The 12,500-nt window shown below is 37.6% G+C and overlaps 3 protein-coding genes across 4 annotated transcripts in view; 2 read left to right on the plus strand and 1 right to left on the minus strand.

Moving 5' to 3' along the window:
- Window positions 1-2,914, minus strand: part of kdm6a (lysine (K)-specific demethylase 6A) — a 65,556-nt gene extending 62,642 nt beyond the window's left edge. Inside the window, 2 exon segments of the mRNA XM_080038388.1 lie at window positions 2,137-2,200; window positions 2,372-2,914. Of these exon segments, the coding sequence (XP_079894514.1) occupies window positions 2,137-2,200; window positions 2,372-2,571 (264 nt within the window). The 5' untranslated portion in view covers window positions 2,572-2,914.
- Window positions 2,915-5,046: 2,132 nt separating this feature from the next.
- On the plus strand, window positions 5,047-9,651 carry fundc1 (FUN14 domain containing 1). 2 transcript variants are annotated; one of them, XM_080037670.1, is made up of 6 exons: window positions 5,061-5,133; window positions 5,658-5,696; window positions 6,112-6,265; window positions 7,181-7,256; window positions 8,196-8,324; window positions 8,845-9,651. In XM_080037670.1, the coding sequence occupies exons 1-6, from the start codon at window positions 5,115-5,117 to the stop codon at window positions 8,920-8,922; spliced, it is 495 nt and encodes a 164-aa protein (XP_079893796.1). In that variant the 5' UTR covers window positions 5,061-5,114; the 3' UTR covers window positions 8,923-9,651. The 2 variants fall into 2 exon arrangements, with proteins under 2 accessions (XP_079893797.1, XP_079893796.1); XM_080037671.1 differs by lacking the exon at window positions 5,658-5,696 and having other exon boundaries at window positions 5,047-5,133.
- A 2,248-nt stretch (window positions 9,652-11,899) lies between these two features.
- Window positions 11,900-12,500, plus strand: part of efhc2 (EF-hand domain (C-terminal) containing 2) — a gene marked incomplete at both ends in the record, with an annotated part of 27,937 nt that continues 27,336 nt past the window's right edge. The window contains one exon of the mRNA XM_080038531.1: window positions 11,900-11,941. Coding sequence (XP_079894657.1) covers window positions 11,900-11,941 — 42 coding nt within the window. The remainder of the gene's footprint in view (window positions 11,942-12,500) is intronic.

Genomic DNA, 12,500 nt, shown 5'->3' on the forward strand with positions numbered 1-12,500 from the left:
TTGTGAACTGTCCAACATTTTCCTTAAATCTTTGGCAACACTTATATTCAAACTCACACACCAATAATAAAGCCTTTAGCATTGAATACAATGTAAACTGATTTTGGTAGAGTAATAGAGAATGGCATTAACTGTGTGCTATCAGTTGGACCTAATGTGAAAGTAAAACCCCCAACTAAACAAACAAGATAGCCAACAGCAGTAGCCACATGTTGCAGACACACACACACACACACACACACACACACACACACACACACACACACACACACACACACACACACACACACACACACACACACACACACACACACACACACACACACACACACACACCAGCTATTTTAACATTCCACTTCAATAATCGCTCATCATTGTTTATAACACTGCACGATATACTCATTAGCTTAGCCACTAGTGCTGCTGCTACTTAGCTCGCTATTTTCTGTTAAATTCCTTCGAATCCCCGCCATTTTAACGCTGAAATCACGCAGTCGATACATTATTTTGCGACCCTTTAAGCTCATTATATGCGTTTGGTGTCGCCTGGTATAATGTAGTGGCGTAGTAGCTTTATTTTGCGTGTGGAAGCTAATCGCTAACATACTAGCATAGTGGGCTAACAACACAAACTGACGAATTTTAGGTGCTATTTAACAACATTTCTATCACCGTAAACCCCTCGTTAAGGACATGTGCGTTTATATAACCATCTTTGACAGTCAGACAGCGATGTGTAGCATGTGTTTACACCTGCTAATAGGTAGCACATTTCAGCTTAGCTCAACTGTGCAGCAAAAGCAAGAAGCAGCTGCATTTTTTTAACAACATCAGCGTGTGTCTTTGCTCACACACACACACACACAAAAGACAGACAGACACACACACACGGAGACAGACAGACACACACACGGACAGACACACACACGGAGCCAGACAGACAGACAGACAGAAAGACACCACACAAAGACAGACACACACACACGTTTCTAAACAGTTCACAAGAATGCTTTACCATGTTGCATGCATGGTACACACTCTCAACAACGAACACACATTCAAATACAGAGATGATATTTTAGCAGCAAAAAAAACGTTGTGTCTGCAGCTTGTTTATATGCACTAAAAAAGCTCGTTCTACACAGCTCCGTCCAAACCGAGGGAAATGGAATGCTTGTGTGTCACTTATTAAACACACACACACACACACACACACACACACACACACACACACACACACACACACACACACACACACACACACACACACACACACACACACACACACACACACACACACACACACACACACACACACACACACACACACACACACACACACACACACACACACACACACACTCTTTGGCATAATATTAAAGAGCAAAAGCCTCTTCCCATATCAACCTGCAAAACTGTTGTGTCTGCTCATTTGGTCTTAGTTTAATATCAAGCTGTCTTGTGTCTGTTGCTTGGTCAATGTTGTGGCATGGGATTTGTCACTGGACATGGTCATTTTAGGGATGGGGAGGGGGGGGGGGGGTATGATGAATTTGGCTACTATTTCTACATATGCACCACTGATGTTTTATGCTGCTGCTTGATGGTGCACATGTTGCTTTATTTATGCACTTATCACATTCATAAATTAGATTTTTTAAGGACATCCAATATTATTTTTTTTTAAAGCTTTTCCAAGGTCTGAAGGTTGGGTTATGTTGAGGCCATTCAGTCTATGGTTGAGACGTGTATGTCTGTCTGTGTCACTTAGTTAAGGGTCTGTACATACATTGAACCTTTTAAATATTGCTTGATGGTCCAAATATTTTTTTAAAGCTCCTTTTAGCTTCAAAGTTAGGCTATGTTTCAGCATTACGATATATGTGACACTTATTTTTAGCTTTTTGGATACGCACTGAGCCTTTAAAATATTGCCAAACATAATGGTAACTATTTTAATTTGCTGCTTGATGTATATATGCAATAGCTACCTCCATTTCTACTTTAAAAAAAGCTTCGAAATTGCTGTAAATCGAATGCTTGTGTGTGTCGCAACGTTACTTATTCAATGTTTTGTTTACGCACTAAATAATCAGTAGTAGCCTACTAGACACACAACCCATTTCATTGACATACCTTTAATAGCAAGGCCTTCGTTCTGGCGCCATCTTCTTGAAGCCTATGAAATCCAAATAGTGAGCTGAAAATAGAGGACACACACACACACACACACACAGACAGACACACACACAGGCGGGTTCCGTATTACTTAGGGGGCAAAGAAATCATACGTGTTGTATCCAAAAGCCGGTAGAAGAAATAAATACTCGAATATCGCTATAAAAAGAAGCCGTTAACACATTTCACTAACCTGTCAGTTCCAAGCAAGCTATCTTTCTCTTGCGACGTTAGCCTCGGAAAGTCGTTCTCGATTTCAGTTGTAGCCGTTGCTGCTCGCGACGCCATTTTATTCTGGTCATTCCCAGTACTAGCAACGGCTAGACTCCGACGGACAGTAGTAGCGTCTGTTGTTTTTTTCTTGACTGTGAGCGAAACCCCGACCGATTTCATGGGGAAATAAAATTGCGACGACCGACGCAAGGACCCCAGCAACTCCTCCGACGAATTGCTAGCAACAGAAAGTAGCAACCGGCAATGGCTTTCCAGTCCAGGGCTAGAAACGGGGCGTAGCGTAGCCTAGCAGCCAAACCAGCCAGCGTACGTTGGTTTTAATTCTTTGCCCAAATCCCTCAAGGAAATTATCCCTTCAAGTTACCGTCCACACTCCTCATTGTACATCCAAACCACAGCGTGTATTCCAGTGCCAAGTGTATACATGAAGTTGACGTAATATGGGTTTTTTTAGGAGTGAATTTTAACTTAATAATATCGCAAACTTCCCCACACACACACACACGACCATCGGCTCAAAGTTGTTGTAATTGTGTCACACAGGCAGCAAACGCACGCCGCCAGCGTCGCCACGCCCTCAGTTCCACCCCTCGACCAATCAGCGGGCGGCTTTTGCGATCACGTGACGCGTCATTAGTTTGATGTGTTTGATGCGCACGCACACACAGAAAGGGGGATTTCGAAGGCCCGCCCCTAGAGTGCTGTGATTGGTTCACTCACGCTATATTATGATTACGTAACTGTGTTTTAAAGGCATCCGATTGGTTGAAATAGATGTCATATTTTGTCCATGAGAGGTGGCTGTCAAGTAAGTTTTGTTGCAACGTTGCACAAATAATACAGTACTTTTTGATGAATAGATAGATAGATAGATAGATAGATAGATAGATAGATAGATAGATAGATAGATAGATAGATAGATAGATAGATAGATAGATAGATAGATAGATAGATAGATAGATAGATAGATGGATGGATGGATGGATGGATGGATGGATGGATGGATGGATGGATGGATGGATGGATGGATGGATGGATGGATGGATAGATAGATAGATAGATAGATAGATAGATAGATAGATAGATAGATAGATAGATAGATAGATAGATAGATAGATAGATAGATAGATAGATAGATAGATAGATAGATAGATAGATAGATAGATAGATAGATAGATAGATAGATTTGATGTTACTTTGTCTATAACATATCAGAATATGTAAGTAGGGCAGCTGCTCCTAAATAAATGAATAGCCTATACATAGATAGACCTATACAAACAAAAACAAATAGCCTAATAAAAATACCCCCCAATAAAATACCCTATTTTTTATCTGTATTTTTTGTATGTTTCAGTGTCTATAAACATATGTTGTACTGATGTGAACTACCAAATAATACTCAAAAAGCCGAACCACGTATACAGCTCTGTAAAAAATGAAGGGACCAGTCTGGATTTTTCTTCAATCTTCATCTCTACATTACTTAATGGAAATGCTCTTTAATGTCAATATTTTTGGTGGGAATTTGGTAGAAATGTTGTCAGTAGTTTATAGTAGAAAACCAGAATGTTCATTCTACTCAAACATATGCCTCTAAATAGTAAAACGAGAGACACTGAACATTTGGAGTGGTCTCTTTAGTTTTTCCAGAGCTGTACATGTAGGCCTATATAAATTATATAAATAGAAAAACTCAAATGCAATAAGTTTTTTAGTGTAAAACTGCTATAATATTTTGATATAGCCTAGCCTACCAACAAAAACAAACACAACTAAACATATAATAACATTTTATTGTGTCTATTGTTTGCGTTCACTTTTTTGTTGGTGTTCTTTAAAAAAAAACATATAATAAAAATGTCATGTTGACGTTTCTATGTCTTAATAAAGCATTTTCTTCTGATACGAATTTGCAAATAATTTAAAAAAAAAATTACACCACCCATCCTACAAACAAAAAAATAATACAAAAAACATAATTAAAAAAAATAAAAATAAATTCCCTTGGCATATTTTTTTATATTGTATCTTTACTTTAGTTTAGTTTAGTTTATTTGTTTATAGTTTCGTGGACAGTCCCCTTTGAGAAGGAGCAGCTTTAGCCTATTTGGCTAATTTCCAGCTGTAGTCCCCGGCCAGTTGTCAGTAGGCAACCTTCAATACATAACAGTAAAAAAATAAAAAAAATACATTACATTTATAATTACAGCAGGCCTGAGCAAGAAGGGGAAAAAGACAAACAAACATATTGCACACAGTTGGAGCAAGAACAAACAGGCAAGCACAGATGATGGCAAAGATATCAAGGCAGTTCATGCAACAACAACACAAACACACAGGAGACAAGGGAAAATTGTCTTTTTACATTTTGTTTTTCTTTTAAAAAAAGCATTTTCTTCTGATGTAAATTTGCAAATAATAAACAAAAGACACCACCCATCCAACAAACAAAAACAAGTCAACAAAAAATATAATTAAAAATAAATAATACATTCCCCCCCTGGCATAAGTTTAATGTTGTATCTTGACTTTTTACATTTATTTTTTGTTCATAAAAGTCTTTTATTTTTGAATTTACTCAAAATAAAGACACACACCCATCCCCTGTGTGTCTCTGTGAGCGTCATAATTACGCAAATGACGCAGCTTGACGTGCAGTGTAGAGCAGCTGAGGACAGAGCCGAGCATAGCACTCCAAAATGGCGAACCGCGACAAGGGTAAGCAGGCCCTTCTACTAACTACATCTCTATATTAATCACAATTCCCTCTCCTTTAAGCATTTACTAGACTATTAAGACTTGTTTTTAAGCATTTGCCTTACGCCTGGCTCGCTATTTAACCCTTTATTAACTACTGTGTGTTCATAAATTCATACTAGGCGCTAACGTCCAACTTTTCCACTGTCGCTTAGCATAACTTGTGTGCTACTTCTAAAGGGTGTTACGCAGAGTTCTGTCTATATTAGAGAATCATGTCTAAAATAGAAACTAACAGACATTTCCATCACGTTTAAGGCAATGTACTGTTTCAACCATTTTATATACTGTGTGTGTCCACTATTTGAGAGCTGGTTTGAGTGCATCTGCATGTATGGACATTTTAGCCACCCACCAGAATGAATTGCACATTTTTATTATTATTTTGTAATAGGCTATCATGTTTGTATATTGTTTTTTTGTTACATTTCGATTTTATATAATTTTATTCATTTGTTTGTTATAAATATATTGGGCTCCTTCAGTTGAAAAGCTCCTTGAAAACGTGTCTGTTAAAAAAGAAGGTAGGTTAAGTTTTTTTTTACTCACTTAATATTGTAGAAATGTACTATGCCCATTTAAATTCTTCTGTCTGTCTGTCTGTCTGTCTGTCTGTCTGTCTGTCTGTGTGTCTATCTATCTATCTATCTATCTATCTATCTATCTATCTATCTATCTATCTATCTATCTATCTATCTATCTATCTATCGCTCTCTCTCAGCGATCTGTCTTTCTACTCTATCTATCTGTCTCTCTCTTTCTCTCTCTCTCTCTCTATATATCTATCTATCTATCTATCTGTCTGTCTGTCTGTCTGTCTGTCTGTCTGTCTGTCTGTCTGTCTGTCTATCCTGTAACATAAGCATTTTTACCATTTCAAAGCACTATTAATAACAATATATAATTTTATCTGTATTTTTATTTGTATTTCCTGTGCAGAGCTTGAGGAGGAGATTTACGATAAGGTGGTGGACCTGACAGAGTACGCCAAACGCCAGCGATGGTGGAACAAACTGTTTGGAAAGAACTCCGGCCCCGTGGCAGAGAAATACTCTGTAGCCACGCAGATAGCCATCGGAGGGGTTAGCGGATGGTACGTAATACTAACTGGATAATGTGCATTTTCTATTCGTTTATGGGTGCTACTCCTTAAAGACCTACTTCACCGGTGGAAATATGAAGGTGTATTGAACTCTGAGATCCTATGTAGTATAAATGCCCCCCAAATTTTTTTTAAATCGGTTCATCCTAGCCTGAGAAAAAGCAGAAAGAGTGTTTTATGGTCTCGCTGTCTAACCCTACAGTTTCCCAACATGATACATTGTAGTGTTAGGATTAACAGGACAGCTGGGCCAAGGGAAGACTGAGGAAAGAAAAACCTCATTCATTATATTATAATAGTGATTTCATAATGATAGAACGCCAGTTCCGCATGGGTGAAGTATTCCTTTAAGAAGTGTGCCGTTTGTTTACATGTTACCATAGGCACATGTAGCCACAACAATGGCAGATGATCTGTCCAAGACCCTGTTTACAAAATACCATGTGGACTGAGCTTCAGTGTTAAACCTGCAGTGTGTAGAATTTTGGGTTTTATTTCCTAGCAGATTTTGTAGAAAGTAATTATAATATCCATAAGTACATTTAATTTAGTGGATAATAGCTGAAAAAAAATGTTTTAATGATTTTTTTTTTCCCTTAGAAAGGGTCTCATATATGTCCATATTTCTGCATATCTTGGACCAAGGCCTAGTGCCGCCATCTTGAAAGTGTCATAGTTGGAATGTCCTCGGGTGCATTGTTTAAAATTTAGAATTGTTCTTGTCCTTGAAGGCCACTGTAGCTTCTGTTATTATTCTAAAGGGTTGGGGTTACCCAGGGAGCGTTGCATTCTAGAACTTTCTCGAACTTTCTTGATGATGTCATATTACACACTGCACCTTTTAAAGTAGTTAATTCAAATTTAGTCTGAGTCTTATTTATTGTTTTTTACGTGTGTATTCCTTAGGTGTGCAGGATATCTGTTCCAGAAAGTTGGAAAAGTGGCGGCTACATCCGTCGGTGGAGGCCTTCTTCTGTTACAGGTGATCTTATCCTCCATTACCAACTCACAAAAACAACGAAACAGATTAAAAGAAAATACCTTGTGCTTGGAGTATACCAATGAAGACTTCCCACTCCTTCCGCTCACACAGAGGGAAAGGGAGAGGGGGAGAGAGAGGGGGAGGGAGAGAGAGAGAGAGAGAGAGAGAGGGAGGGGGAGAGAGAGAGAGAGAGAGAGGGAGAGAGGGAGGGAGAGAGGGAGAGAGGGAGAGAGAGAGAGAGAGAGAGAGAGATATTACCAGCTGATCAGTATGTACAGTATATAAGACTTTCCACATGCGTCAAAAAAAAGACCAATCTACTGGACTTTGGACTGCTTCAGGCAAGGAGAGCCATCGCACTTTGCTGGAAAAATGTGGATCCTCCAACACTGGCAACGTGGATTAAAGATCTGTTGAAGTGTATTGGACTGGAAAGATTGACTTATATTGTTAAGGGCAAGAGGAGGGACTTTGTTGAGCTCAGGGAGACATACATACTGTCAACTCTCCCTAAGATTTCTCAATTTTTTAATCCTGATAAGGGTTTTTTACTGGGATTTTTTTCTCAGCCGAGCTAAGGGTGTAAGGGCAGATAGATAGATGGATAGATGGATAGATAGGTAGATAGATAGATAGATAGATAGATAGATAAGGGCAGGATGTCATATTGTATGGAATGTAAAGCCCACTGAGGCAAATGTCTATTTGTGATATTGGGCTATACAAATAAAACTGATTTGATTTGATTTTGATGATTATCATGAAGGATGAGAACGTGGGATAAATTTGTTTTATTTTGTTATGTTTCTTTTTTGTATGTCCTTGTTGTGATGGTGTTTGTTTGTGTGTTGTATTTAAAAGAAAAAAGGCAAAACGACACTAAATAGACAGTATTGTGAAAAAATATATTGATTACATTTTTCTGACTCTATTCCACAGATTGCTAATAACAGCGGCTACATCCAGGTCGACTGGAAGAGAGTGGAGAAGGACGTCAACAAAGCCAAGAAGACGCTGAAGAAAGGCAGCCACCAAGCAGGACCCGAGATCAACTCCTTTGTAGACAAGGTAAAGATTGTTTGTATGTTACACCAAGGATCAGAACATCAGTGTTAAAGCATATTTCCCCCACATATCCCATTAAAGGTCTTCAAGGCATTTAATTCTTTATTCTAAAAATCAACAGTGTTTAGAATTCATTGGCATTTTTCAGAACTGACTTGGTAGAAATGGAATATAATATTCATTAGTATGTTTAAAGGTGGAGTCCATGATTCTTGAGAAAGCTTGTTGTCAAAATCCTTGAATATTTCCTCACAAATCAGCTATTAAAACACAGCCTAAGCTCTGTAAACAGGCGTGTTGCTAGCTACGGTTTGCCCCTTTGTGTACATACCTTTATACAGAGACTAGGCTGTGTATTTTTTTGGTGCACACACAGACAGATCTTGAGGAGATATTAACTGATTTTGAAAAAAGTGATTTTGTCAACAAGCGTTCTCCAGAATCACTGACTCCACCTTCTTAAATATCAGTCTGGAATGGATTGTATTAATATAACTTAACAATATATTTTATCTTTTTTCAGTCCACAGAGTTCGTGAAGAAGAACATCGTGGTGACGAGCAGTTTCATCGGTGGATTCCTGCTCGGTATGGCGTCTTAAGATTCAACCAATCGGATGCGTCGACGAAAAATCAAGTATCTACGAAAAGTCACGAAAAACGAGATTTTGAATGTTATGGGGAAAACTACAGGGAGGAATCATTGCTGGATATTTTGACTGGAAGTAACCAAATGTTAAATCTTAGCTTGTTTGTGTTTCTGCATTTAAAGCTGTGTATACATCGGTGTTTCTGTCTTACTTTTAAAACTGTTCGTCCACAATATACAACACTGTGTCACATTATGTGGACCTTATGGGTTTTAACCTCTTAAAATAAATACTCCACTTCTTATGCAGGCCAAAAAATAATAATGAATAATACATATCATAACAAACTATTATATTGATAAAATGTAAAGGGCCGTCAGACTGTTGAAATTGTTCTCTAGGCTATATTTATTTTTTTGTACCTCAATGTTATCGTGTCACAAGATGAAAGCGTTTGCACTGTTATTGCTGCCTTGTTGCGCGCAATTTAGCCAAAAATAAATGTAGATTTAAAAAATTCACCCTAATTTTTGCAGGTGGCGCCCATTGACTCCCATTGTAATCAATCATATAGTGCGGACAGATATGGGATTATTATTATTTTGCCTTTTTTTTTTTTTTTTAAGGAGTGCTGCATTGATTTGATGGGTGACGTCAGCCCTCCCCTGCATCTCTTAGCTTTGTTTTAGTAGATTGACTCTTCTGTTATGAAGGAAAGTGGTTTGTCTACTATGTGAGTTCAAAGAATAAACAATAGAAACTATAGAAATCAGTGAATTGTTTCAAATTTATTTTTTACAATTTATATTATATGAAGTGTTGTTTTAGTATTCTTATATCACTTTTTTCTGTGTCTGTGTCTTAAGAATTGATCACATTTTTACTCTGTCTGAATCTGATACAAAGAGGAATTTTCTCACATACTCTTTCTTTTTCTATTCTACATACTACATCTGACCATAAAAAGAATCTAGTTAGGATGCAGTAGGCATACTATTGGGACATACTTTTACTTATTTATTTCATCATAGCATTGCGCCTTGATCTTGCCTCTTGCTTTTTTTTATCCGTCTCATCCCCGGTTGTTTTCATATGGAGGCTTCGTCGATGTGATCCGGGTATTTCTAACCATACTAAATCTGGCCACAAGAATCGGGACATACCTAAATCTTTTTTTCTACCGTACTAAATGGATAGATAGTATGGGGATTTATTCTAAGGATGGTCAATGCCATAACTGTGAGGATTGGATACTTAACACACACATACGATATATGGCAATAAAATGTCTAAATTTGGCGTGCTATGGTTGTGTGCCATGCAGTGTGACTGTGGCTCAGGTGGTAGAGCGGGTCGGCCGATGATCAAAGGGTTGGAGGTTCGATCCCCGCCCTGCCACCTGTGTCATAGTTGTTGTGTCCTTGGGCAAGACACTTAACCCACCTTGCCTCGTGTGAATGTCGATAGTTAGCCTGCTGCTATCGGTGTATGAATGTGTGTGTGAATGGTAACGTGGGAAAGGGAAACAGGTCTCCCTTGCAAAAGAGTCTTCGGTCTCAATGGGATTTACCTGTATAAATAAAGGTTAAAAAAGATAAATAAAGAGTGTTGACTGACTACAACAACACTGTGCACGGCCATGTCCTTGTACTTTGGACCTATAGTGATTTAGGATGCCTTGACTCACTGCAGGTTATGAGTGTATTATTACAGTGTGCTTTTACTTTCACTTATACAGTAGGCTAGGCTATGTGCACTGTATTTTAAACCTGCAGTGTGTAGAATTTTGGGTTTTATTTCCTAGCAGATTTTGTAGAAAGTAATTATAATATCCATAAGTACATTTAATTTAGTGCATAATAGCTGAATTTCTTTTTTAGAATTATTATTTTTTCCCTTAGAAAGGGTCTCATATATGTCCATATTTATCCATACTTTGGACCAAGGCCTAGTGCCGCCATCTTGAAAGTGTCATAGTTGGAATGTCATCAGGTGCATTGTTTAAAATTTTTAATTGTTCTTGTCCTTGAAGGCCACTGTAGCTTCTGTTATTATTCGAAAGGGTTGGGGTTACCCAGGGAGCGTTGCATTCTAGAACTTTGTAGAACTTTCTTGATGATGTCATATTACACACTGCACCTTTAAGATTAAGCCCAACTAAATTTACACAAGTAGGCCTATGTTTGTATTAGTTTACAGCCAAAAAATATCTACAGACTACAGTGCAGTTATGAAGTTTAGCCTTCATTTTGAATTCACATCTTTTCAGGTAGTAGGATTTGTGTCAAATTAAAATTTTAGGAATAAAAACAATAGGCCTTGGTTTTTTGTGTAGGCTACTAGACACACAACACATAAGCCCATAGCCTAATAATGTCTCTTGCTATGATGGTTTATGTGTTATTACTTTATTATCAGAGCATTGTTTTACTTTTACTTACACAGTAGCCTATGTGTGGCCTGAAATTTGGCCTATTTGTGTTTTTAGTTTTTTTTTTAATAGTTTTTTTTTTACTCTTATTTTACCAGGAATATTCTCATTGAGATTCAAAATATCTTTTTCAAGAGAGTCCTGGCCAAGAAGGAGATAATAAAAAAATAAAAGTTTCACATTAAAAAACACAATTTCACACTCGAAACAAGACACAAAACACAGTTTACAGATAGGCATTGTATAGTGTGCCAAAAAATTATCAAAATGTGTCAGCGTATAAGACAGTTAAAAACACGTGATACATCTTTTTAAATAGTAAAGTATTGTATATTTTTCATTCACATTTATAATCCACTTGAATATCAAAATAAAATGTTCTTACGACCATTTTAGGAGCGAAAACTTAAAAATATTTTGTTACGGTGGTTGCTACGAGACGTCCCCAAAACAAACCGCGTCCATGGTAACCAACAACATGCCGTTGGGAAATGCAGATCAGCTGAGTTAAAAAAAAGTTTTAAAAAATCCCGAATTTGTTTTAGATATTACATAGTCATGGCGTTACCGTTTCTACCCGGGAACTCCCCCAATAAACGGGTAAGATTCACGACATTTTGTTTATTTCACATTAACTGTTGACTACTTGCTGTAGTTTGGTTTTGCGAGACTAAACTGTTGACTATTGCAAGTTGAATTTAGCCTACAATATGCTAGTTGGCAGGTAAGCTACTCAGCTACGTGTGTGTAGGCTTTATAGCAATAACAACAGATAGCCTACAACAAAAAATTATTTTAAATACAAATTAAATGGACAATAATAATTAGAGTTATTCACTTTGTGGCTTATAGGCCTACTGTATAGTGGTTAAACTGCAAACAGGAATTTTATCGATACCGGTGTTGCACCGAAAGCTGTGACCTGTCAGAATGTGTGACCCTAGAAGGCGCTGTTCTTATGGATTAACCCAGTCCCATAGTGAAATATAGGCTATGTAAAAACGTTGGTCCATTGCGCAAATCGTATAAATTTCTCAAAATTGGCACTGAAATGGTCAGATTGTTTTTTCAAAGGTGAATATCCAACCTAGTTAGTTACCCATCACAGTGAAATATGTAGGCTGTACTTTTTTTCCACTGCACAATCATTTTAAATTGG

This window comes from Ammodytes marinus, assembly GCF_949987685.1.
Source record: "Ammodytes marinus genome assembly, chromosome: 12".
Taxonomy (NCBI): domain Eukaryota; kingdom Metazoa; phylum Chordata; class Actinopteri; order Uranoscopiformes; family Ammodytidae; genus Ammodytes; species Ammodytes marinus.

Bases quoted from the DNA above. Each gene is read 5' to 3' on its own strand.
- fundc1 (XM_080037670.1), top strand. The intron at 5,697-6,111 runs GTAGGTTAAGTT...TTTCCTGTGCAG, and splicing joins CGTGTCTGTTAAAAAAGAAG to AGCTTGAGGAGGAGATTTAC. The intron at 6,266-7,180 runs GTACGTAATACT...TGTATTCCTTAG, and splicing joins ATCGGAGGGGTTAGCGGATG to GTGTGCAGGATATCTGTTCC.